At 39.1% G+C, this 25,741-nt stretch overlaps 1 protein-coding gene across 2 annotated transcripts; it reads left to right on the top strand.

Moving 5' to 3' along the window:
* Positions 1–493: 493 nt before the first annotated feature.
* ARL14EP (ADP ribosylation factor like GTPase 14 effector protein) lies at positions 494–23,899 on the top strand. 2 transcript variants are annotated; one of them, XM_056801990.1, is made up of 5 exons: positions 494–552; positions 6,480–6,557; positions 18,452–18,963; positions 20,212–20,339; positions 21,408–23,899. In XM_056801990.1, exons 3-5 carry the CDS (start codon positions 18,541–18,543, stop codon positions 21,634–21,636), a joined length of 780 nt encoding a protein of 259 aa, XP_056657968.1. In that variant the 5' UTR covers positions 494–552; positions 6,480–6,557; positions 18,452–18,540; the 3' UTR covers positions 21,637–23,899. The 2 variants fall into 2 exon arrangements, with proteins under 2 accessions (XP_056657968.1, XP_001380319.2); XM_001380282.5 differs by lacking the exons at positions 494–552; positions 6,480–6,557 and adding an exon at positions 11,494–11,630.
* Positions 23,900–25,741: the final 1,842 nt, after the last annotated feature.

The raw sequence follows: 25,741 nt of genomic DNA, 5'->3' as shown, positions 1-25,741 counted from the left end.
CTAACCCTGAAAAAAGAATATTGAACTAAATGGCATATGAAATCCTTTCCAGCTTTAAATTCATAGCTCAATGACCCTTTTGTTATGGATACCAAAAATGCACCAGGACACTTCAAGCAAAAATCACCAATCACCACTATTTGTCTATTGTGAAATTCAAAACTATTCCACCTAATCAGACCATTCTTTAGAAGATGTGATTTAGCTATTTCCTGATCAGTAACAATGGAGATACTTGGAATAATAGAATCAGGTCTTGGAAACTCTACATTCTTCACCCTACTCAGTTTAACAAGATTTTGAAGGTCTGCATCAAACTCAATATTTAATTATCGGAGGAGATGGCCTTCAACAGACATGTGCAAAAAAAAAGGACAGACCTCTGGGCTGTCTTAAGTCAAGCTAAGTCCTCATTGGTACAGATGAGATGCAGAAAAATGATGTAAAAATGTCCATATAAGGCACTGCACTTCTTGGCCCCTCCTCTTCCCCTGGAGAGACGACTCTGCCTGGCAGCTTGCTAAGCGTTCCAACATCTTGGAGTGTTGAGTGGTGAGTTTTGCCCTGGAGCTGATTTCAGGTTGGGGCATCTTAGCTTATCCTCTTTGGAGGTCAGGCTGATTCTTTCCTCCTTCACACTCAAACCCTTACTTTCTAGATCTCTTATCTTCCTGCCCGGGACTAGCCTCTTCCTTCCTCCTTCTTCTTAAAATCTTCTCTACTATATCAATTAAATCACCATGAAATTGGGCAGCTGACTTGGGTATTTTATTATTTGGGATTTCCCTTGGTGACCACTTAAATTTAAATTTTTTTTCAGTCTCAACCATAATTTCACCCTTTCCACTATCCCTTCCTGGAGAATCTCTTTCCTAACAGCCCCTATAGACATCATTCCTTAGAGGAAAAGCTCTTCAGATACTCCAGTTTCCTCTTCTTCAGTCATGGCTTGAGACCTATTTCTTAGAGTCATGTTTTCATTCTATTTTTCTGTCCCTTATATATGACATTCTTCCACCTTCTACACCCCTGTATAAGATCACCATTGCTCTATGTCTTTTCAGATCCTTCTCCCTGTCCCCAACTTTCATTTTTACACTAGTCATTCACTAAAATCTGGAAAGTGGATAGGCATCTTTTGAGCCCCTTTTCCTTTTCTTTGAGGATATTTCACACTCAAAATGGAACATGACAATAGATGCCTGCTCTTCCTACTTTCTTTTTTTTTTTAACCCTTAACTTCAGTCTTAGAATCCATATTGTATATTGGTTCTGTATGGGATAAGATAACAAACAAACACAGACTCCCCACTTATGAAAAACTGGATTCATATTCAGAAGGCCAGAGTAAAAGGAGACAGCAGTTTTATTATTCTTTTCACCAAAAGGAACAAATGTCCTAATGACAAGTGCCAAATGGATAAGCTCAGATAAAAAATATAGAGGGTCTCTAATCACAAAACAGTCCCATCCTCCCCTCCCATCACTGTTCTGGTTGGGAAAATTGTGACACAGTCTTGAAAGGGGAAGTTTCTAACTTAAAATAGCAAAGTACAAAGGAAAAGTTACATTCCACATTCCTTTAAGAGATAAAGAAGTGATGGAACTGGCAACTGACCTTGAGTTGGGGCCCTTTGTTCCTTATTATCAATCACTCCTTCCTGGCTCATCTCTGGGACTTTTAGATAAAACAGTCACCAAAAGCAACAAACTAGCTTCCATATCTCCTTCCCTAGTAAACTGAGCTTTTGCCTTGAAGAAATGGGGTGCAAGCCAAATATTCATTCTGAATACACTTAGTTCTATCTCACTCAGTTCTAAGGCAGAAGAGCAGTAAGGGCTAGGCCATGGGGGTTAAGTGACTTGCCCAAAGTCATAGAATTAGGAAGCATCTGAGATCAAATCTGAACCTAGGACCTCCTGACTCTAGGTCTGGCTCTCAATTCACTAAGCCATCAAGCTTCCCACTTCTCCCAACTTTCTAAAAACAAGATCCTCAGACCTTTGCTATTTTCATAAGTAACTTTTGTCCCTAACTTTGCTGGAGAACCAATATGGCAACTTTCTGTGAAGGTCTATGGTCTCAGTCATTTTTCTTGTTTTTACTTTGTTAGTCCTATTCTACCTTTTTAGCACTGTCACCTTCACTCCCAACTTTCTTTACCTTTATCTTTCTCCCTCTGCTCTGAAATTTCTCTTCCCTTTCTCTGTTTCTCTCCTCTCTTTCCTTCTCCTTAATTTAACTCATTTTCCTTCTCTTCTCCCTCATTCTGTGGAGTATTCTGTCATAACAGACTAGAAAGGTAAGGGGATAGCTAGATGACTCAATAGATTGAGAGCCAGGCCTAAAAACAGGAGATCCTGGGTTCAAATTGACCTCAGAAGCTTCCTAGTTGTATGATCCTGAACAAATCACTTATCCCTAGTTGCCTAGCCTTTACTGCTCTTCTGCCTTGGAACCAATACACAGTATTGATTCTAAGATAGAAGATGAGTTTTAAAAAGACCAAAAAATGATAATTTTAAAAAGAGAGAGAAAAAAGCTTCCTAGAATTATTCTCAGTCACCTCATTCATGAAAGTTTTCAGTCTTCCACAGCCTCCTACACTGGTGAGGAAGAGGACTTTCTGACAGAAAACACCTGAGGGGAGGGCGGGGGCGGGGGGGGGGGGGTAATGTGTAAGAAAGGGCACGGTCATGGCTCCCACTTCTGTGTCCAGGCTCCCAGCTCACCCAGGGAAATTCCAAGGTTTACTTGCCGTAGCCCCTCCTCTGGTCTATCTCCATAACTCCCCATCCTCTCCATCTCCATGAACATCCCTACCTCTCAGGGCTTGTCTTCTAAGAATTGGAAGCCGGAGTTCATTGTTTCTCCACAAGCTGTTGCTGCCATCTGCTGGCGCTACTGTCAGCTGCTGTGGCTGACAGGGAGGGAGAGAAGGAAGGAAGGAAGGAAGGAAGGAAGGAAGGAAGGAAGGAAGGAAGGAAGGAAGGAAGGAAGGAAGGAAGGAAGGAAGGAAGGAAGGAAGGAAGGAAGGAAGGAAGGGAGGAAGGGAGGAAGGGAGGAAGGAAGGAAGGAAGGAAGGAAGGAAGGAAGGAAGGAAGGAAGGAAGGGAGGAAGGAAGGAAGGAAGGAAGGAAGGAAGGAAGGAAGGAAGGAAGGAAGGAAGGAAGGGAGGAAGGGAGGAAGGGAGGAAGGGAGGAAAGGGAAGGAGGGAGGGAGGGAGGGAAAGAAAAGGAAAAGAAATTCTCCCACTTATACTCCTAACTGATTAGGAGAAATGAATTCTTTCAATTCCCATTATATTCCTAGAAACTAGTAACTGGATTATAGAAAATTGATGTGAAACATTTATAAACTATGGTAGTCACTTAAGACTGGGGGCAGGGGCAGCTAGGTGGCTAAGTGGATAGAGTCAGGTCTGGAGACAGGAAGTTCTAAGTTTAAATCTGACCTCAGATACTTCCTTGCTGTGTGACCCTGGGCAAATCACCTAACCCCAGTTATCACTTGTCTAAGTTGTAAACAGATATTTAGTATTGATTCTAAGACAAAAGGTAAAGGTTTAAAAAAAATAGAAGTGAAGAGTGGGGACTAATGATGCTTTCATGTGAATACTTCCCACCATCACAACTGTTCTTGGGCTTCAACACAACCCTTTCTTCAACTGAAAGCCTTTTCCTCCCCCTTGTTTTGCCTCTCCAAACAATCTTCTCCCAACACACCAAGACCCAGAATTATAGAATTTCAGGGTTGGAGAGGACTTTAGTAGCCATCTAAACAATGCCCATCCTTCAAATAATCCCCACTACAACAGAAGCAACAAGGTGCCTCTCAGACTTTGCTTTAAGACCTCCCCCATCACCCTTGTGAAGGGGAAACTGCTAGCTTTTGTCCAGTGAGAGTTTGCCTCTAGAGAGATCACAGATTCTGCTGGTCTCAGACTGGATAATAGGCCTTAAGATACTTAATAGTTCTAGTTAGGTGGAGTTAGAAGGTTTTCATCAAATGCTAAATATCCTTTTGTCCTAGAAGTTTCTCCTATTGTATCAGCATCCTCTCCCTCTCAGTTCCCCAAAAGGTATATAAATTACTCAAATTCTATGGTGCTTAGGAGATGTCCTCTAGTGTGGTAGTCCTCCCAGGGGTGGTGTAGCCAGAGTGCAGGGGCCTATGGCTCTGTGTGGCTTCCGAATATTGAACACCATCCCTATACTGATAAAAGACATGTTTTTTCTGACTATTTAATAGTGCTGTGTTTTTTCCAGCTTAACAAAAGCCTAAGGTTCTTAATTCTGCAATGTCAAAATTAATATTGAAAACTATATTCATGTCATGTTAGACATATGTTAACTTGGAAATAACAGAACTATCAAATAGTCAGAAAAACCAAGTCTTTAATCAGGAGAGGGATAAATCCAGTATTTGATTCTTTACTCAGAGTCTGGTGCCACAACTTTTTCAGGGTATAAACCCTGGATTCTGGGGATTTTATTCCTGGGAGTGCCACCGCCCTAGATGACGACTCCAAGGAACAAAAGAATTAGGGGAACCTATATACTATTTAGGGAATCCAGGGGCAGGGAAAGATGATTGACATCACTATAGCTACAAGGAAATGGGAGTGTTCAAACCACACTGACTGGATACAATCAAGCTTGGGAATCATAGGTAGAGGCTAGGGTGTAAGAGAAGGGGCTACTTAATGGATACTAAAGGATGGTTCCTGCCTAGGTGTGGATCTTCCTGGGAAAGGGTCTGATACAATAGGGGAGACTCCCTAAAACAAGGAGGATCCTTAGCATATGCTTAGTCCCACCCAACTGGGATTGTCATTCACCAGAGGGTCTGCCACTCAGTCTGACACTGTTAGCTTGGGATTCCCTTCAGGGTAGATTCCCTAGGGAACCTGGAACAAGTACAAACTTTGGGGTCTTCAACCTACAAGTTAATCCTGAAACCTGGGGTTCACCAGATCCCACTAGGCCATAAGTTTGGGGTTCCTAGGTTCCATGTTGACACATATTAACTTTTTAAAAAACTTAAAAATTTGGACCACATAGTATTTCATTTATTTATTTGTTTATTTGTTTGTTTATTTATTTATTTTACTTAAGACCTGTTGCCATGTTCTAAACCCACACTTCAATCTCCTACTTCCAATCAGTTTGGTTCCCAAACAAGTAGTTTATTGGCTATTTGCTTAACTCTTGGTATCATTACCTTGAAGTTTTCCTCAATGTAATTCATAACTGTTGGAATACATGCTGTCAAGGTGGAATATAGAAACCCAAACTTGTGCAGCTCTTAAGTGGAGGCTTTCAGGAATTGTGCGGAATTAATTAAAAAAGTGATTTTTTCTGACTATATAATAGTTCCATGTCCAACAGTACCAATGGTCAGTTATATATAATTCTTTTTTTAAAAATCATTGAATCATTTGAACATAGTAGGAGCAGCATTTGATACCCATGTTAGAAAGAACTTATGATATAGAGAAGGAATTACAGTATGGTGGTCAGTGTTGGTCTTTAATTCATGAAGCTCCAAGTTTGAAACCTACTTCTGACACTACCTGTTTCACCATGGACATTCATTACCTTGCCTTTCTGAGTTTCTAGTAACTCACAAAATTTTATTTATTTATTGGGATCATAATCTGGAAGTTCTCTCTCAGCAAAATTTCTTGAGCTAAATAAACTTAGGAATTTTCCTCAAAACACAGTCAATTATGTACACTAAGAGTAAATAATTAATTCATTAATAAATTAATAAAATCCTATGCTTAAAACTACTTGCTAGGTCCTTTAGTATTTAATAAACACCTGGAGCCTCCAGGTATTATTTTCCCCAAAGAGGGAAACTCAGATTGACTTTTTGTTACTGTTATAGCCAAAAAAAATGAAAAAAATTCCACATCCAAGCATGGAGAATCTAAACAAAAACAAAAAGTACAATGTGATCAGTGGATTTAGAACCAAAGAATAAGACTTTGAATCCCAGCTGTGAATTTTAAAACTACTCCACCTCACTCAGACCTTCCTTTATAAGATTTGATTTAGCTATCTCCTGATTGTAACAATGAAGACACTCTTTAACAGTCAGTAATGTCTCCTAGTACTTTACATTACTCCACCCTACTTAGACATACTTTAGGGGAAGAGAAAGTTGTAATCTTCTAGTTGAACAATGAAGGTCCTTAGTTCTCACCTTACAGTGAAGCTAGAACTTTAAGCTAAGTCTAGTTTTAGACCTTAATACAAAAAGGTGTTAAGTAACTATAAAGGTTAAATTAATCACAAAAAGGTCAAGTAACTCACAAAAGGTGAACTTAACAAAAAAGTGTGAAGTAGCGTATGGGCAGACCCTGGAGAAAGCCTTTGATGTGATTGGTAGATGTGAAAATTTAGAGGTGGAGACATAAGGGTAAAAGGTCTATATATTTGGGATTTTTTCATCTCTCAAAATCTTTTTCCCAGGAAAGTTGGATCTGGCTGATCACTTCCTGTGAGCAGCCTGGGAGCTCACTCAGACAGCTTCCTTGAGAAGGTCTCCTGGTAAGTGATAAGACTGACTTCCTTTCCCTTGGGCTCAGGGAGGCCCCTTTGGCCAAGGCCTTTAACTCCTTCCTGGCTCAGCCTGAGCCAGAGCAGTTTAAATTAACTCTTTTTCCTCTCCCTCTCTCTTCTCCTTAAATTCATTCCCTCTATATTAATTAAATTACCATAAATTTCCAGACTGACTTGGGAATTTTATTTGGTGGTCATTTAAATCTAGATTTAAAGTCACAACTCTAAATTCATCTTTACACAGTGATGTCATACATTTCCTTGTGTGACCTTAGACAAATCATTAAATTTCTTTGGGCCTCATCTCTCACTTGTAAAAATGAAGGGATTGAAGTAAACAGATCTAGGTTTATGATGTCATGGTTCTGGATTATTATCTCATGAAAAAAAGAATGAACAGAACTTAGATAAAGACTTGTTGAAAAAGTTATGCTCTGCTCTCCCTCTGGTGGCTCTCCAGCAACACAGCAACCCACAGCTCTAAAAAGCAACATTCCCCAAAAGTGACTGAGCTCTTGGAGGACATTCTATTTAATTGTATTACCCCTTCAGTCTCCCCACCCCACCTCACCCCACGTTGGAATGCCCAGCCTATCATAAAGGAGGGGAAAACAACTAGAGATGAAGATAGAATTCCATTAGTATATGCTTTTTCTTCCTTTTTCAACCCTTACCTTTCTTCTTGGAATCAATACTGTGTATTGGTTCCAAGGCAGAAGAGTGGTAAGGGTTAGGCAATGGGGGTCAAGTGACTTGCCCAGGGTCACACAGCTGGGAAGTATCTGAGGCCAGATTTGAACCTAGGACCTCCTGTCTCTAGGCCTGGCTCTCAATCCACTGATCTACCCAGCTGCCCCTGAGTATATGCTTTTGAAGAAAATTTAGGGCATTAGATGACTTCTATTTTTTGCTGTTCTCTAAGGCTTGTTTGCTTAAGTTATTAACCTAAATAACCATAAAGTCATAACAGACAGTGATACAGCCCTTGCCTAAAGTGTACAAAGTAGTTCATCTCATTTTAGCCCCAACAGCACTTTGAAGTAGATCTTAGAGGTGATTTTATTTTACAGATGAAGAAACTGAAGTCTTTTCTTAAATCTCTGGAGCTCTCAGGAGCCTTGGACAGTCACCCTCTTCTCAAATGCTACCCTTTTCCCTCTGGGTTTTAGAGTCAATGCTCCATCCTGGTTGTCCTCCCTATCAGATGACTCCTCAGCATCCTTTGCTGGATGTTTATCCAAGGCCATGCCCATGAACCCTAGCTGTCCCTGGGGCTCTCTCCTGGACCACCTTCTCTATTATTTCACTTAGTGATCTTACCAGCTCCTATGGATTCCATTTTCATCTCTGGGTTAATCATTCTCAGATTATCCAGCCCTAACCTCTGTCCTCACCTAACCTCAGGAGACTTGTATCTGACATCTTGAAGTACATGGTCCATAGATATCTTAAACTCAGCATGTGCCAAACTGGACTCATGTCCAGATCCTCCTACTATTGTAGAGCAATGGTGTCTACCTGGAATTGGAGGCATCTAAACAATACATGAGGAGCCCTATAGGTTGAATATTGACTTAGAAAAGCATACACACACACACACACACACACACACACACACACACACACTTAAATTAATACATCAGTACATTAAAATCAAATAAGAACATCATTTTAATCTGACTCAGGCTCCCAAGTAGAATCATGTGGTTGAGTGTCTGCTTAAGAAGGTACTATCAACATGGAATCTAGAAATCCCAAACTTGTAGCCTAGTAAAATCTGATGAACCCCAAGTTTTAGGATTAGATTGTAAGTTGGAGACCCCAAAGTTTGTACTGTTCCCTGTTCCTATGGGAATTCACCCTGAAGAGAATCTGAGGCTAGCAGTTTCAGGCTGAATAATGGACCCTAAAGTAAAAGACAATCCACTTGAGGTGGAGGTTAAGCCCAAGCTGAATGACTCTTCTTGTCTCCACCTCTCTCAGTATATCACCCCCTCCTTCTGAACATCAAACTCAGAACCTTGAGCTTTAGAGACTGATGTGCTGCCTACTCCTAAAGAGTAGTGGGGATTATTTGTGGGGTATAGGTTGTTCTAGATGGCTACTGGAGTCCATTCCAACCCTGAAATTCTATAGTTCTGTGTCCAGGTGTGTTGGGAGAGTTTATATTTGGAGAGGAGAAATTCTATATTACGGTAGCCTCCAGTTCCTTCCTTACCTCAAATGTCTCCCAATTTGAGTCAATTCTCCCTTAGATACCAAAGTGATCTTCTTAAAGTGCATGTCTAAACAGGTCACCCTCTCCATTCAATAAATTTCAGTGGCTCCCTATTACCACCAAGATCAAATGTAAAATCCCACTGGGCATTTTCTGTCTATCTCCATTGCCTTGAATTCTCTTTCTCTTCATTGGTGCCTCCTGGCTTCTCTGCCTTCCTTCAAACTCCAGCTAAAATCCCTCTTTCTACCAAAAACTTTTGCCAATTGCTAATGCCTTCTCTCTGTTGATTTATCTCCCACTTATCATATGTAGTGTGTACAACTCTGTTTACTTGTTGTCTCCCCCTTTAGATTGTGAGCTCAAGGGCAGTACCTGTCTTTTGCCTCTCTTTGTATCCCCTTCATCTGGCACATAGTAGCTACTTAATACCTGTTAACTGAATGCCTGAATCTATAACCAGCAGAGCCATAACTAGCAATTCTTATGCCCTGAGGAAACCACATAAAAGCATCCTCAAATCTTTTTTTTTTTTAACAAATCATTTGAATAGGTGGTAGGGTGAAGAAAGCTTTAGTGCTCAAGTGAAGTAGTTTGGTATAGTAGAAAGAACTCTGGCTTTGGAATCAGAGAACCTAAATTCAAATCCTACCTCTGTTTCTTGGTTACTTGTTAGACCTTGGACAAGTCACAACCATCTATAAAAGGAGAACTTTGGACTAGTGCATCTCTGAGGTTCCTTCTAGTTCTGGAACTAATGATCCTATGACACCCAGAGAGGGAAGAAATAGAGACACCAAGACACTAACTCCCACTGTTTTGAGATTCTGGGATATCCTTAATGGAGAGGATTCCAGGAGCTTGACTGAAATATAGCTGCTTCCAGGAGGTGGGAGGAGGGAAGGAAATAATTATTAGATAACTTCCTAATTTAGGTAATTATTCTTGCTAAGTTTAGAGAACCATATAATTTGGGAATAAAAAAGACCTCAGAGGCCATGTAATAATGCTCAAAAAAAGAAAGGGATCATCACTTTTCTAGACTCAGTTCTAAAGAAGAAATATAAATGCCATCAGTGACTTTTACATTTTAGCATCCTAGGGTAAAACCCCACTTGTAAAATCCTGAACTCTCTCGTCCTCCTGAGGAAAAAGAGGAAGCCCTAGAGAAGGAAGCAGGTTTGTCATCCTGGAGTAAAGAAAAATCCTTTGGCAAAAATATCATCCCATTAGAGAACTACCCAGCATTTAACAGTGAGGTCAGAAATAGAAATATGGAACAATTTTAAAAGGCAACTAGTGAACCAATGAGTAAAATCCTGGGCCTAGCATCAGGAAGAGCTGAATTCAAATCAAGCCTCAGAAACTTACTGTGGGACCCTGGACAAATCACTTAATGTTTGCCTTTGTCCTCAACTGTAAGATGGGAATAATAATAGCCCCAACTTCCTAGGGTGGTTGTGAGGGTCAGATGAGGTATTTGTAAAAAAAGCATTTACCACAGTGCCTGGCACCATAGTAGGCACTTAATACAATGCTTCTTCTCTTTCCTTTCCCCCCAAGGAAGATAAAATAGATGTCAAGGATCTGTAAACTTAGATGGGGAAAAAAATACTTCCCAATTTTCACCAACTTTTTGTTTCCTTTGTAATTCTGTGTGTTTTATGTTAAATATTTTAGAACTTTTTTAAAGAACAAGTTCACAGATTTTATTAGACTGCCAAAGGGGTCTATGACACACAGTAAAAAAACAAATACCCAGGGCTTAATCTTAGAGAGTTGCCTGGAATACACATCAGTCTGTGTCAGAGGACTAGATTCTAGATCTTTTTCACTCTAAGATTAATATTCTACATCTCTTTTAATGAGATATCTAAATAGAAAAATATATAGTGTCTATAATAAATAGAAATATCTATAGTGACACCTCCCATGAACTGGGAATTCATTCCATTTGAATCTCTTCCTATGACTTAGAATAATCATACTACTTATTTGACACAGTCTATTTCTATAACTGTTTGTTGGGCGTCCACATACTCAGAAGAGTAATAATACTTTCCCTCCCCTCTGTTGGCTGCCCAGTAAGGTTCCCTGGACAAGATATAAATTCAAGACCTTGGACTTTGTTCAGGAAGAAAGTGAGGCTCTCTGAACCAACACCAAATTAATGAATAGAATTCATACACTTGAGGAAGAAAGGAAAGGGACAGATAGGAAGGGAAGAAGGAAGGAAGAAGGGAGGGAGAGAAAAAGAAGTAAGGGGGTAGAAGAGAGGGACGGAGGAAGGGAAGAAGGGAGGGAGGGAGGGAGGAAAGAGTAGAGGGTGGAAGAGAAGGAAGAAGGGAGGGAGGGAGGGAGGAAAGAGCAGAGGGTGGAAGAGAAGGAAAAAGGGAGGGAATGAAGGAATGAATGGTCATCTTCACTGCAGGATGAACACTCTGGGGCACACACCACTAAGAACATTTCCCAGTGGTGCGTCTGGCCCACTGGTGCGTCCTCACGTAACGCTAAGTCTAGCCCATCCCGGCCCACTACCCCCATTTGGAGGCCTCACAGGGCCTGGCTGCCCTTCCCAAGATGGCGTTCGAATTCGCAACCGCTGTAGGCACGGCCAGCTCCGCCCCGCCCCCGTGCGTGTCCTCTCGCTGGTTACGGCGGCGGCGTCTCTTTAGAAGGGGCCGCTCTAGCGCGTCTCAGCGTTCTGTCGGTGGTAGTGGGCGGAGCGAGCTGGTCGAGTTGGTGGTTGCTACGTGAGGAGCCGTTATTTCATGGCTGCTACGGGCCAGACTACTGAGGTGCGGGCGACGGCGCGGCAGGAGCCAGGACGGGCGCCGGGCAAGGTACTGCATGGTGACCGGGGCTGGAAAGCGGTGAGGGTGAAGGGTTCGGGTCTTGGGCCTAGCAGGCACCGGAGCTGCCTCGGGCAAAGGCTCCCAGGCTTGAATCCTGGTCCCGCCGCTTTTTTCACTACCTCGGTACTCTTCGGTGTGCATCTCCCCTACCCCGTCTCTCTTTTTCTTGGCGCCATGCCCAGGGTGGAGGTGGGGGGGTGTTTAAGGACCCAGGGTTTTCATCCCCCACAAATGCCCTCGCCGACTTTGGCGAACCCCCCAATTTCTCTTGGCATGAGTTTCTAGAAAGGGAGGGGGCGGAGGCAGCTACGAAGCCTGCAACAAAGCACTGTGTTCAAATCCTCGTTGGTGCTGGTCCCTTAAAAAGCTACGTTTCTGTTGCCCCGAATGTAAGGCAGCAGGTGTGGACAAGATGGCCTCTGCGCTCCTACGCAGGTTGAATTTCGGGGGTCGGCAGACCTTTGGAATTTTTCGCCGCAGCTTCCGTGGGGTTGTGTCACTTTTAGAATGGTATTTGGGAGGAGGGGCGGGAGCTGTGGGTCCCCCAGGCATCTTCGTCAGTCAAGTGTCTATTAATAAAGCTTCTTCTCCGTGCCAGGCGCTGGGGGTGCCAGAAGAGGTACAAGAGGAGACGACGCCCCAGGAAGCTGGCGAAGGGGGGGGGGGTTGGGGGCCGGGGAGCCGGGACGCTCGGGAATGGGGATGGAGGGCGACTGCAGAGTTTCATGTATCCAAAACAAACCCGCGCCGTGACCCCACAGTTACAGCATTGGGATGGACTCTCAAAATCCGTTTATTTTGAAGTCTTGTTCAAAGATTTTCCATGGCGTCATGGAATTGGAAAATGGTGTAAGCAATCAAAATGGCCGACCTCGGGGGTGTGGTCAAATGGTTTGGTGCAATGATGTAATGCTTTGGAATGCCGCAATGCGGACTCGAGGGAGAGGGTGGGGGAGGGGCCCAGCAGGCTGGGCCGAGAAGGCCCTGCTGTTGTGAGGGCAAATTTAAATGCCTGGTTATTAAGGATCCACCTCCTCGTGTTGATTCACTATACTAAGCATTTGTTACCAAGTTTTTAATTTTTTAAAAATCCTTATTTTCCAGAATCAGTACAGTGTATTGATTCCAAGACAGGAGAGCTATATGGGCTATCAATGAGTTAAGTGACTTGCCCAGGGTCACATATCTGGAAGTATCTTTAGTTACATTTGAACCCAGGACCTACTGGCTGTGTCCACTAAGATACCACCTATCTCCAGTCCCACCCTTTTATCCAAGTCTTTTGGAGACTAAATCAATTTGAGGGCTGTGTGGAATCAATTAGGGATAGTTAAGTAATTAACAGGAAAGGCTGGGGACAACATTTGTTTCTAGTTGTTTAATAGGTAACGAGATTTCCTAACCCTTGCTGGCTCTCTGCTTAGAATTGGTAATAAGACAGAAGTTGAGGGTTTTAAAGAAGTGATTGGGGAAGGAGAGATGAAGGGTGATAATTGGAGGTGATCATGTAGTCATTGAAGTTTTTTATTTTTGTAGATAGTAGGAAAGATTAAAAGGGGAAAATAAGGAAAGGATTGCTCCAGCTCTCCAAGGAGACGGAAGGTGACACCCACTTTGTCCTAAGACAGACTCCAAGCAAGGGAGAAGAGTGAGGGGTTTTAGGTGCAGAGGGTAGGTAATGGGGAAATTCAGCATGGATGATGTTCATCTGTGGAAAGCTGGAGGGCCTGGGGAATGTTGAAGTATGGATGGAGTAAGGGAATACTGCTGGGTTTTGATCAAAATGGAGTTTTGTATTAGTGGGTTCTGGTTTGTTTAGCATGGATTTGTAGTGGATTTGGTGCTGATCATTACTATTCTTTCAACTGAGAGGGGTGAGGAAATGGGGAGTGACTCACAAGCTAAGCTCTGGGAACCCCAGAAAGAGAAGGGTGCAAGTGATTCAGAAGGAGAAGGCTAGTGCCTGTTGAAATGCTAATAAGACTGAAGAAAGCATTAGGACAGATGAGGAAAAAGGGAATTATGGTTTGTGGGGATCTTGGATGTGATGACGCAGTTTCAAATGAGAACCAAAGGTTGATTACCCTGGAAAAACAAAAGTCATAGAAATGGGGAAGATGATAGCTGCTTTCAGATGTTGTAAGACTGATAATGGGAGGATTCAATCTTTGAATGGCTAGATGTTAGGGAGGTGAATTTTTTTTTTTTAAGTAAGGATTTCTAGGGATTCTTGGCCCTTAACCCCACCTCCCCAAAAAAAGGACATGCAGAAAAATTGCAAACTAAGATTCATGTTGGGAGGGGATAGGAAAATGAATTTCAAGGGTTTATCTTTTTCCATTCTAGGAAGATGACTATATTAAAAGGTAATATTCACTTGTGTTTTCCCTTCCAGCCCTTTGTGTATTGATTCTTTGAGTTGATGTAGATCACTGAAAAGTTCTGAGGCTCCATGAAATCAGACTAAACATCTTTAGATTGAAGTTCTGCAAAACCTCACAATTCTTTTATAGACTCTTGGAGGTTGGGAGAGGGCTTTAAAAGCAAAGCCAAAAAAATTTTGTCAGTCAGCGAAGATTTATTAAGTATCTACTATATGTGCCAAGCACTGAAGCTACATGCTGAAAATACAAAGAAAAGCAAGAGTCCCTGCCCTTGAAGAGCTCATAATAAGGCAGCCACTGGTTCTTTTCAAATCCTAATGTTCTGTGATTGATGTTATAAAGAAATTCTTCTAATTGTGGTATAGAGCATCCTTTATGACAAGGGAGGACATTTTTGGTAAGCTTGATTCTTCCCCTTTTGTGCCCTGTGGAATATCGGTAATCAGGAGGTGCATATTGTTATCAAGGAATCATGTGATCTTTTTGGTTTTGGAAATAAAATCTGAGATTTCTTGTTTTATCAAATCAACATACACTAACAACAAAAAATAATATCCTCCACATCTTAGTTGTGATTGTGAAGATGTGGTTTATGGCTTTTAAATTACCTGTGAAGGCTTGACTTTCTTCAAGCCCTGTGGAGAATGTTGCATAAATGGTTCCTATAAAGATTTTGTAATTACTGCTGCCCTTTTTGTGTTCAATAGGTCTATCATCCTTTCCTTGGAGAGTTTTCCCTTTGTGATACTTTGATGTTTGACATTGGAGTATCTTTAAAACTTTTTTAAAGCCTTTTCTTACCTTTATTTGAGGAGAGAACATACCAAATCATTAAATTGGGGGGGGGGGTATTGTAAGACAACCCTGATACTTTTGTCTTCCATTTTCCAGAACAATTTGTGCACATTTTCTTCCCATATACTGCGCCATGCAGTTGCAGAAGTGCTCTAAGGGAGGTGTTACAGCCTATAGTTAAGTTTGTGCATATTTTAATGCCTTATTTGGGGTGGGGTGGGGTTCCCGACTAGCAAGTTGCTCAAGGTCACCTAGCTAGTAAGTGAGTGGTAAGGATAAAATCAATTGCACCTACTCTTTTTTTAACAATTTACCCCCTGGAACTTGTAAAAAATAATTGCTTTTCCAAAAATGGCTTCTGATTGACATTTTAATGGTCATTGTCTACTACTAATATCACCTTGACCTTCATATATATATATAGTCCATTCAGATTCTACATGAAAGATTCTACTGCTCTGATGGCAAATCGAGACAGAATTTATATTTATATATATATATTTGAGTGAATTGATGCTGAAGGATTGGATCAAGCCATGTAGCTAAAACAGAAGCTGTATGTACTTTTCCTCTTGGATAGCCAGCCACCATTGTCTTGTTTGCTTAATTGTCACTTCTACAATGAATTTCTTCCCTGAGTATTTGATCAGATTCACCTGTTCATCTCAACTTCTTAATTATTAAAACCTTTTCTGTCTTTGTAACAACTCTTAAGTCAAAAGAGTAAGCGCTAGGCAAACTAGGGGTGACTTACCCAGGATCACACAGCTAGGAAGTGTCTTATGCCACATTTGAATTCAGGTCCTACCTACTCCAGTCCTGGCCGTCTTACCAGCAGAGCCACCTATTTTGCCCTCAACCATATCTTTTTAAGTATTTTCCTTTTCTTATCTTGTACGCTGATCACTGAATACCAATGGCAGTGGTTCTGCACTTGATTAAAAAAATAGATGCCATAGAAACATTGGCAAATCTGTTGTTTTACCAGTTTTTAATGTTTTGGAGAAATTATGGCTTATTGCTCAGATTGTGAAATGTAAGTGGGTGGGCAGTCAATTGGTGGACAACGAGCTGGGCTCAATTAAATAGAAGGAAGAAAACTGCAGGCTGGATTACATTTGGGAAAGTTCACAACGCTTTCAGACATTCCAAGCTTCCCTTTGCTGCAGAAGTCCATCTTACTAACATCAGTTTTCTCCCACTGCTGCTATATGCCTGCAAATCATGGAATATTAAGCCCTCAGAAGGATCAAAATTACAGGTGACTTATGGAAAGATTCCTGATGGGTTTAAGTAGACTGCAGCATATTGTCAATAATGACTTGTATGCAAGAAATCATGTAAAAGCACAGCGTGTATAACCAGAAAAGGAATTTGACTTTTCATAGGATAACAAATGAACAGCCTAAGCATTGCTCTGATACTCACAAAATATTAAAATACCTGGAGGAAAGCCTCCAATGTGTTGGGTAACTCCTCTAGAGGATATTTGGACAAGAATTACACAGGATGAGAAGTCTTGGATGGGATCTGCACCAATGGAGGATTACCCACACTGATGAGCACACTTCTAATCTTCTTTGAGAAAGAGACTCCTTGGCTCATTAATAATTTTAAGGGAATTATCTGCAGAAAAGGTCATTGATAGGCCCTCTACTCATGTGAGGAAATCTGGCCCTTTTCATTGGGCAGTCTGAGGAATTTCAGTCACTAAAGTAAATCTTTGTGATTATTTAAAACTTTTTATTTCTCCTCATCACATTCTGAGTGCAAACAAGGAATCTACATGAGAACAAGGGTGTATATGTGTCTGTGTATGTACATGCCCATGCACAATTTTGTGGGGGTAATAAGAACTTCAATTTTATTATTCTGGAAATGGCGTGAAGTTTGAGTGAAATAAAAGGCCCAACTATCTAAGCTATCCAAAAGTGGAATGTGCTGCCTTGGTAGAATTCCCTGTTTGTTAATGGCTATCTTTGAGCAGAGACTAGATGATTACTTGTCAGAAATGTCAAGGAGGGGATTCAAGCTTCAGGTAGAGGTTAGACTTAGGGAGATGATGTCTGAGATCCCTTCCAATTCTTAAAGACTTTTGATTGGGGATGGTGGGGGTCTAAATGGCTCTGGTTAAAGAAAGCCATCCTAATTATCCCAATCATTTATTGAGCATTTTATTAAGCCCTTACTTTGTACCCAGGGCCTCTTATTTCAAAAGACACATGGACAGACTCATACCTTTGGAACTGGTAAGAAACTCGACACATCTAAACCAAACCCACTCATTTACTTATAAGGACACAGGTCCAGAGAAGTGTGATTATAGGCAATTTTTAGATGCAGTAAAATGTTATTCTTGTGTCCCATTATGCAAAATCTTGGCTACAGCAGGCAGGGACTGCTAAGGAAATTTTGTGTCTCTCCTTGATAAATGAATTTAGTTTTAATTTAAGCTGATGAAACTCCACCTTAAATACTGATTACAAGCAAGGAAAAAATCAAAAGGATGGGTAAATAAGTAATAAAAAGTAATTAAAGTAATTAAAACAGTTGTTTTAAGTTAGATAAATTATTATTTTAGAAATGTTCAAATAAACTATTGCACTTGGGGGAAACCATTATGGAAAAACCTTGAAGCTTTATGTTCTGAAATGGTAAATGGGAACAAACTGTTGAAAGTAGAACTAGCTTAGGAAACTTCTTAAGAATTAAATTATCAGAGGGCATCTGGGTAGATCAGTGAATCAAGAGCCAGGCCTAGAGAAGAGAGGTCCTAGGTTCAAATGTGGCCTCGGACACTTCCCAGCTGGGTGACCCTAGGCAAGTCACTTAACTCCCATTGCCTAGCCCTTACCACTCTTCTGTCTTGGAATCAATACATATGTATATGTATATGTATACTTTGTATTGATTCCAAGACAGAAGGTAAGGGTTTTAAAAGGAAGAAAGAAATTTCCAGGCTAGGCTAGTTTGCCTATTTAGTGGCCTCTATTGACCCCCCCTTCCCCATGTTTTATTTCAACATTGGCCCAACTTTTTGGTTTTTTATTTTGCTTTCTGAACTTCTTAGAGTATGAAATAGCAGAATAACTGTCAAATCAACACAATTAAAATCAGCTATTACAAGCAAATTGGAGTTTCCGGGAAGGGGGAAAGGGTTGACAATGGTGGTAGGTTTGGGTGCCTCCCATTATTAGAATTTGAGGGAATTTGTGATTCTGAAAACAAATTTATCCAGTTTCAGAATTTTACCTATAGTAAGCTTTTTGCCCTGGAAAAGGCAGTCATAGTCTTTTTCTATTTCTAGTACCCAGAATTCTGGTTATCTTAAGTGGTAAAGTAAAGTTAAATTTGTTGGATTTGACAGCTGGGTTGAGTATGGCTATCTCATGTTGAAAATGTTGATGAACTTTATACAACTACCAATGTATCCAGAATATGGTGCATGAAAGAAAATTTCTTTTTTTTAAATTCCCTTAAAAGTAAATTTATATTTTCAGTCTAAATAAGAAGGGGGTTGGGGGATAAAATTCTATAGGGTGGTATATAAGTGTTGTACTTTTTAGTGTCAGGCCTCTAGGTTAAAAAAATATATATAACAAATCTTATTCACTTTAATGCTTTCTCTAGGGTGATCCTCAATAGAACCTACTAGAGGCTACAGAAAAAAACCTAGGCAGAATAAAAAACGGTGAAATAGGTTGTTCTAAGGAAGTAAGATGGATCCCTGTTCAGTTGGAGTTCAGCTTCGTGCTACCAATGAATGTCATAAGACATACTATACGCGACATACTGGCTTCAAGACCTTGCAAGAATTGTCATCAAATGATGCGCTTTTACTTCAGCTTAGAACCGGAATGACCCTCTCTGGAAACAATACAATTTGCTTCCATCATGCAAAAATTTACATTGATCGATTTGAGGACTTGCAAAAGTCATGTTGTGATCCTTTTAACATACACAAAAAACTTGCCAAGAAAAATTTGCATGCGATTGACTTAGATGATGCCACTTTCCTAAGTGCCAAGTTTGGAAGACAGCTTGTACCTGGTTGGAAGCTTTGTCCAAAATGCACACAGATAATCAATGGAAGTGTGGATGTTGAATCTGAAGATCGTCAAAAAAGAAAAGCTGATTCAGACGTATGTATTATGGGCCAATTTTTAACTTACTTAGGTCTACAATTTAGAGTTTTGCTTGGGTAGTATAAGAAGCACATTTAAGAAAATCATACTCATAGGCACTTTAAGTCAAAGTATATTATGTATTCAAAATTTAGACAGGTGGGAATAATTTAAGTGGTGCTTACTTATTCCCACTCACCCCACCCCCATTTTTCGGCATTTAAGTGGTAAGGAGTGATAACTTTTCATAACTAGAAGGCTGGCCAGGAGATAATAGCAGGTGGCTTGCAATAAATGTTTCTCCTTGCTCTTTTTTTCTCTTTTTTTATCTCCTCACCCATGTTTGGATTTGTGGGTGTGTCTAGGAACACAGTTCAGAATCTTGTTGCCCTTTTTCTTAATTTTATGCCTCCTGTGGGGGTTACCAAAAACATTCTGCTTTGTGAACAGTTTTGGTTTTTGTGGTATGAGAGGAGGGGTCTCTTTGTTTTCAAGGTTATCTTGAAAAGTGTGTGCCTTCTATTTGTAATAACTTAACAATTCAACAGTCAAACTCATGAAAAATTGCTTGGCACGGGCTTATATTGCATATTAATGAGTAACAAACTGTTCTTCCTTCCCTTCCCCCCCATAACAATACCATGTGTTAGAAAGCACTTTTTCATTCCTGCTACTACAGTGACCTTTCCCTTGGTTGTTACTTAATAGTCACATTTTAGAAAACTAAATGTTGTTTTATCACAGACTCCTGTAACACATCATCAGAAATATGTATGAAATAACTGAAAAACCTTCCCCTTTGAATGTTGAAACTTTATCTCTAAAGTCTCACGATTCACTGATTTCTCAAACAGAAACAACTTAAATCTTTTGACTCAACTATTTTCACTGTGCTGGATTGACTTTTGTTTTGTTTGTTGTTTTTCCTTCCTCTTCATTGCTATCAACCTTTAGTTCTGCTGCCAGTGTGTCTTCCTCTTATGCCTCCCTTCTGTGCTGCTTTTCATTTGCTGTTGTATATATAATAAATGGAATAACCAAGATTGTTTAAGAGTTGTATAACCTGAGAAACAGTAGGCAATGAATAATGGCCTGATGCCATCTTCAGAATAAGGTTCAGTTTGAGTGCATTGGGCCTCCCAGGCTTTGTTTCACTTTTGTGCAAGGCAGGCAGTATTCTATTCTGGATGGATGGCTTGGCAGTCATTAAGTGGGGATGCTTAATAATTGTAGAAGTCTAATTTTGGAACTTTTGCCTTTCTTTAGGGGAGGACTGCTAAAGCCTTGAGGTCCTTACAGTTTGCAAATCCAGGAAAGCAAACTGAATTTACTCCAGAGACTACTACTGGTAAGAGGGAAAAGAGAAGGCAAACCAAGGCAACCAATTCAGACAGGTAGGCAATTAATATTAAGAAATGGAAGCTGACCATCTGACATCTTGACTAATTTTTGTTTCATCTTCATTTCTGAGATTTCCAAAAATAGGCGGGGAAGGGAGCATAACGGAGAAATGTCCCTTGGTCCCAGTTTATTCATTTTATAAATGAAAGTGGTTTCTAGGTTTCAACTCTTATAAATTCTGCTTTTATTAAATAAGTAAATTATATGTAGAGATCATAATTTATAGCATGATAGTAAGTTATGGTCTTCAAACTTCAAGACACTAAGTGTTTTAAATTTAGATCTAAATTTGGGGAGCTACAGAAATAAAACCAACAAAATTAATCAGGGTAGCTGACTAAAAGTGTGATTTATTTTTCTGAACATTGCCTTTCAGATTGAAATCAAAATAGTAAAGCTAACACAATACAAATACTAACTACAGTAACATTTCTGCATATTTCCTTTGACTAGGAATATTTCTTAAGTTTTGTTTGATGCATTTTTATATTTTGCTATACTGGAAGGAATTTTTGTTTATTAAAAAAAACTCTTGTGTTCCACAGTATTGAAGTAAAACTACCCACACCCTCAAATGAATAACAAAAGTGATAAGCTTTGGTTGGGGGGGGGGGGTGTTTTAACAGAAGATTTGTGAGTGAAGTTACCTTCCTATTCCTACATTAAGTTGATATTTTTAGGTGACCTTTTCAACTTTGGGAGATAGGCTCCCATCAATCCAAAGAATTTAGATTATCACTTCTTAAATGGAGATTTGTGACTACTACATATATGATTTGCTTTGATATAATATTATCAACCACATCTGCAGAATCATACCCAACTTAATAGAAGTAGTCACAGTGAATATTAGAAATCTTTTGTCATTTTATCCATCTGGAATAAATTGTAAAAAATTCTCCCTCTCCTCACTACTTTCAGATTGTTTTGGATTTTCTGCTAAAAGTTAGTTGCTAAGGAAATTGTTTTGGGGGGAGAGGTAGGTATTTACTTTGTTAGGAACTAGGTAATCATAATGCTAGATTTCTTTTTAGAAACAACTTATTTTCTTTTTTTTATAGGCAGGTGATACCACCAAAGAGCAAAGTCTATGACAGCCAAGGCCTACTGATATTCAGTGGAATGGATCTCTGTGACTGCCTTGATGAAGATTGTCTGGGTTGTTTCTACGCTTGTCCCAATTGTGGTTCTAACAAGTGTGGAGCTGAATGCCGCTGTGACAGAAAATGGCTTTATGAACAGATTGAGATAGAAGGAGGAGAGATTATTCATAATAAGCATGCTGGGTAATTTGAATTGTTTGAAAATGAGCTAATCTAATTCTATGTAGCTCAAAAATTCTGCTGTAGAATATATTTAGAATTTAAGCATGATAAACTAGTGACAGAAGGTTTGAAAAATGTCGTTTCCATATGAATGTTGTATACTAGATGTTTCAGAATTCATTGTTTTGTGTACATTTTAGCTGGACTTTTAAAAATCAGCTTTAGTATGTTGTAGATAAATAAGCTAGCCAAGTAGATGGGGGAATAGTACTTGACTGTGCAAAGAAACATACCTTTATACAATTATTAAAAACCGTTCTGTATTGGTTACTAAGAATTAAACAGGCCAAAAATCTTCAAAGCAGTTTTTCAGATTATATTCACTTTGAATAAAGAAACAAAATTAAAATTCAATTGTTTATAAGGCTATCCTAAGTGTTCTTAGGCCTTTTCTATCCAGCCTTTTGTCAAGTCAAAGATTTTTTACTATTTTTAAGTTTTTGGCCTGGATTTCTGAATTGAGCTAATAGATGCAACTCTGTTACCACCACCACTACCACCACCCTCTCAGTCCTTTACATGATTCAAACCAAATAAGCCTTTTCACCAAATGGAATTTAGGTTTCCTGTCCTTTTAAGTATTTATTGACATACAAGATTTGTGTTTCTGTAATCCTTCAATAAGTTATAATAGGATGGTCCTTAGGTATATACAGTGTTAATGGCTTTGTTTTTTTTAGAAGAGGTATAATTCTCACAATAAAAATAGAATACAATAGTCTCGAGGTAATACATAGTCTTCAAAATAAGAGTTCTTATATTTCAAATGATTTAAAAAGCAATTTTTAAATGTTGGTACCAAGTCCCTGGCACACATTCCTTGGGAAATTACCCAAAGAACATTTACAGTTCCTCCTTTCATCAGTTTCTCATACAAATTTAGCTTTGAAGATCCTGCCTTCCAAAGAATTCTCACTTTAAAAGAGTTCACTGAGAAATGTAAATCCTACTACTTTCCTGGATGACAATTTGCCAGACTGGTTAGTGTTCTACATTTTTAAACAATGAATCTGTAAGTCCATTTCTTGTTTAAAGTGAGTGTGCTAACAGAATCCTTCAGGTCCTTTCTACTTCTATGTTTTTGCTTGGCTTAAGGAAACCTGACTCTTAAAATAAATGATAAAACTACAAATTTCCGTTCTATATGGATTCTGGTAGAAAAGTTGGTGTTATTAGCATGCTAAAAAAAAAAACAAAAAAGATACATTGAAATTAGAAGTGTAAACATCTAGATTTGTGTTTTCACGTACATATTTTGATTGTTGCTAGTTAAATTGTACTTTTGCATAATTGAGTAGTATGATGTTATTAAAAAAGGTTTTTTTTTTTTAACATAGTTTTATTTGACTTTCTAAAAGTCTAGTGCCTAGCTGTACTTTTGCAATGAATATCATACTGATGGAATTTTGTGTTAGAAAATCTAGTTGTAATATCCAAGGCTTTGATAAGACTTTGCCTACTAGGGCCTCACAGCCCATATTAATTTTACTTTCTTGATGTGGGCATGTTCATTTATGTTAGAAAAATCTTTATTGATTGTGTTGAGTCCCAATCTGTTAATCTACTGAGCATAGTGTTTATGTGAGTTATATAGGTATTATACATATAGCTGTATTGTACCTTATCAGAAATATGCTATTAAATATAAAAATATCCTAAGAAAGCTATATACTTAAATATTTATTGGGGGGGGGGTGAGTTTTTCCTACTTGAAGACTTGTCAGTTTATTGTGGAGACAAACGTGTAGCTTTGTTTAGCATCATATCTATGATAATTCAGAGAAAGGAAATGTTTCGGAGGTGATAGCTGTTGTCCAAGAAGATCTGATTTAAAACTGACTTAAGTTTTGGGGTTGTGGTTTGTTTTGTTTTTTTCATCTTATTTGTATGGGTACTCTATTCATGTGGGTACATCCATCCATGTATAGCTTCTACAATCTGTTTTTTTGTGTGTGTGTATCTTTGTAGTATCTAAGCTATATACTATTCACACAACAAGAAATAAATCTATTAATAGTAGTATTTAACATCCTACTTTTAGATAGGTAAAACTTTTGGAAGCCAAACACAGGGCTCTTGGCTCTTTGTAGGAAAAGCAGCAATGTTTCCAGTTTAATAGTTACTTTGCTAAAGGCATTTTGTTTTGTTGTAAAATTTTGCATGTAATTTGTTTGGTTTTTGCTGACACCTACTGGAATTATAAGACAATAAAGCAAGCTTCTCAGCCATTACTGCTTCATCTTGATTTCTACTGTGAAAATGAGCTTTTGTGTGTTTTGTATCTTTCATAGTCATTATGACTTGGTGGAATACCCCAAAAAAGCTTTCAACTTGGATAAAAAGTCTTAGCAAACCACTAGCTAATTTTGAGATTATTTCCTCTAATTTTTTGTATTTATAGGTGAAGAAACTTATGTGAATGAATGATGTCTTCCTTTAGGAAAGAAGGTATTTTGAAAGATAAATTAGATTTCTTGCTCTTAAATACAGAAAAAGACCAAATCCATTAACAACAAAACACTTTTCTAAGCTGTTTTTGTTATTAGAAATATTTAATATTATTGGGGGGGTGGCCTTTGAGGGAGCAGGCTTCAAATATTGGATTAATGTGGTTTTTACTTTAGTTATTTAATCTTATTTATGATTTTGCTAAAAAATAATAAAAAGATTTCACTAATTCATTAATGATCAGACCAGGCTTTTTAATCTTATCTTCAATTAAATTACTTAAAAGGTAGTCCTATTCAGCACTCAATTTCCTATAGACTTAATCATGAGAGAGAAGTCATTTTTATATAATAGCCCTCAAAAATTGGAAGAATGTTGTCACATCATCTAAACTAGAATTAGATTGTAGGTTTTAAAGAGAAAATAGGCTACATCATAGACCCTACCAAGTATTGGACTTGAAAGTGAAATGTCATGTCTTAAATTACCCCAAATAACCAAAAATAAAATCATACAAAAAGCACTTTATAGATAGTATCTGCAGTACATTTCTCTAATGCATTCTTAATATTAAAAATAAGTCATTTAACAAATTATGATGAAAATAAGAATTCCCTCTGAATTCCAGATTCATTACACCAAGGAATGACAGCATGAATATAAACATGAGTTCATCATTTTGGAGATTATGATTAAGGGAAGTTTAGAAACATAAGCTTCTGGGATGATGTTTCCCAAATCATTCAGTAGTGTTGGTACCTTGTGTCCCACATGAGTTATGAAAATGCTACTTTATCCTTAAAATATTAGCTCATGAGTTGGAAATGCTTATTAAGTAAAATAAGTTTTTTATTAAAATCTTGATTTTCCCAAGACATTTTAAACCCTTACCTTCTGTATTGGAATCAATACTATGTATTGGTTCCAACTGTAAAGATTAAAATTTGGGGGGTAGCTGGGACAAGTAGAAATTAGTTTCTCTCTGCAAGGAGATTTATATTTTTTAGAGGTTTATTGAAGGTTGAGAATTTAAGAAAATACAGAATAAGAAAGCACGTGTCTAGGCCCAGGGAGGCCTAGACAATCTGTGACAAGGAAATCACTTTAAAAGACTGATATATATTAATTTAAGGTCACCAAGGAATTCAGCTATGTAATTCCTAAATGAAAACTCAAGTCAGCAGTCAATCTTTTATGGAGTTTAATTACAATAGGAGGAAGAAAGGAATTAGAGATAGAGAGAAAAAGGGAGAGAAGGGAATAGGGCTTAAATACCCCTTCTGTTTAGGCTGGGCAAAGAAAAGACATCAGTCCCTATTGCTCACGTGACCAAAATGGAGAAACAGTCTCAGAGGCCCCCACCTTCAGCTTCCTTCAGAGCAAGCTTCTCAGAGCACACTCCCACCACACCGACAAACTCCTCCAAACACCACCAACCCCCTGAGTCTTCAGACCCCCCTCTCTTTAAGGAAACCATCCAAGTTGCCTCCCCTCAGTTCTCCCATCTACCAATCACTGTCCATCCATTTCCCTGTGCCAATGGAGGCTCTAGCTTAACCCGGGACCACCCAGAGGTCTCTGGCTTTGCACATGTCTGTTGAAGGTCATATTTTCAAATAATT

This window comes from Monodelphis domestica, chromosome 6, assembly GCF_027887165.1.
Source record: "Monodelphis domestica isolate mMonDom1 chromosome 6, mMonDom1.pri, whole genome shotgun sequence".
NCBI lineage: Eukaryota > Metazoa > Chordata > Mammalia > Didelphimorphia > Didelphidae > Monodelphis > Monodelphis domestica.
This window is presented reverse-complemented; position numbering and strand designations above follow the sequence as displayed.

Bases quoted from the DNA above. Each gene is read 5' to 3' on its own strand.
- ARL14EP (XM_056801990.1), top strand. From the start codon at position 18,541: ATGGATCCCTGTTCAGTTGGAGTTCAGCTTCGTGCTACCAATGAATGT. The intron at 18,964-20,211 runs GTATGTATTATG...GCCTTTCTTTAG, and splicing joins AAAGAAAAGCTGATTCAGAC to GGGAGGACTGCTAAAGCCTT. The intron at 20,340-21,407 runs GTAGGCAATTAA...TTTTTTTTATAG, and splicing joins AAGGCAACCAATTCAGACAG to GCAGGTGATACCACCAAAGA.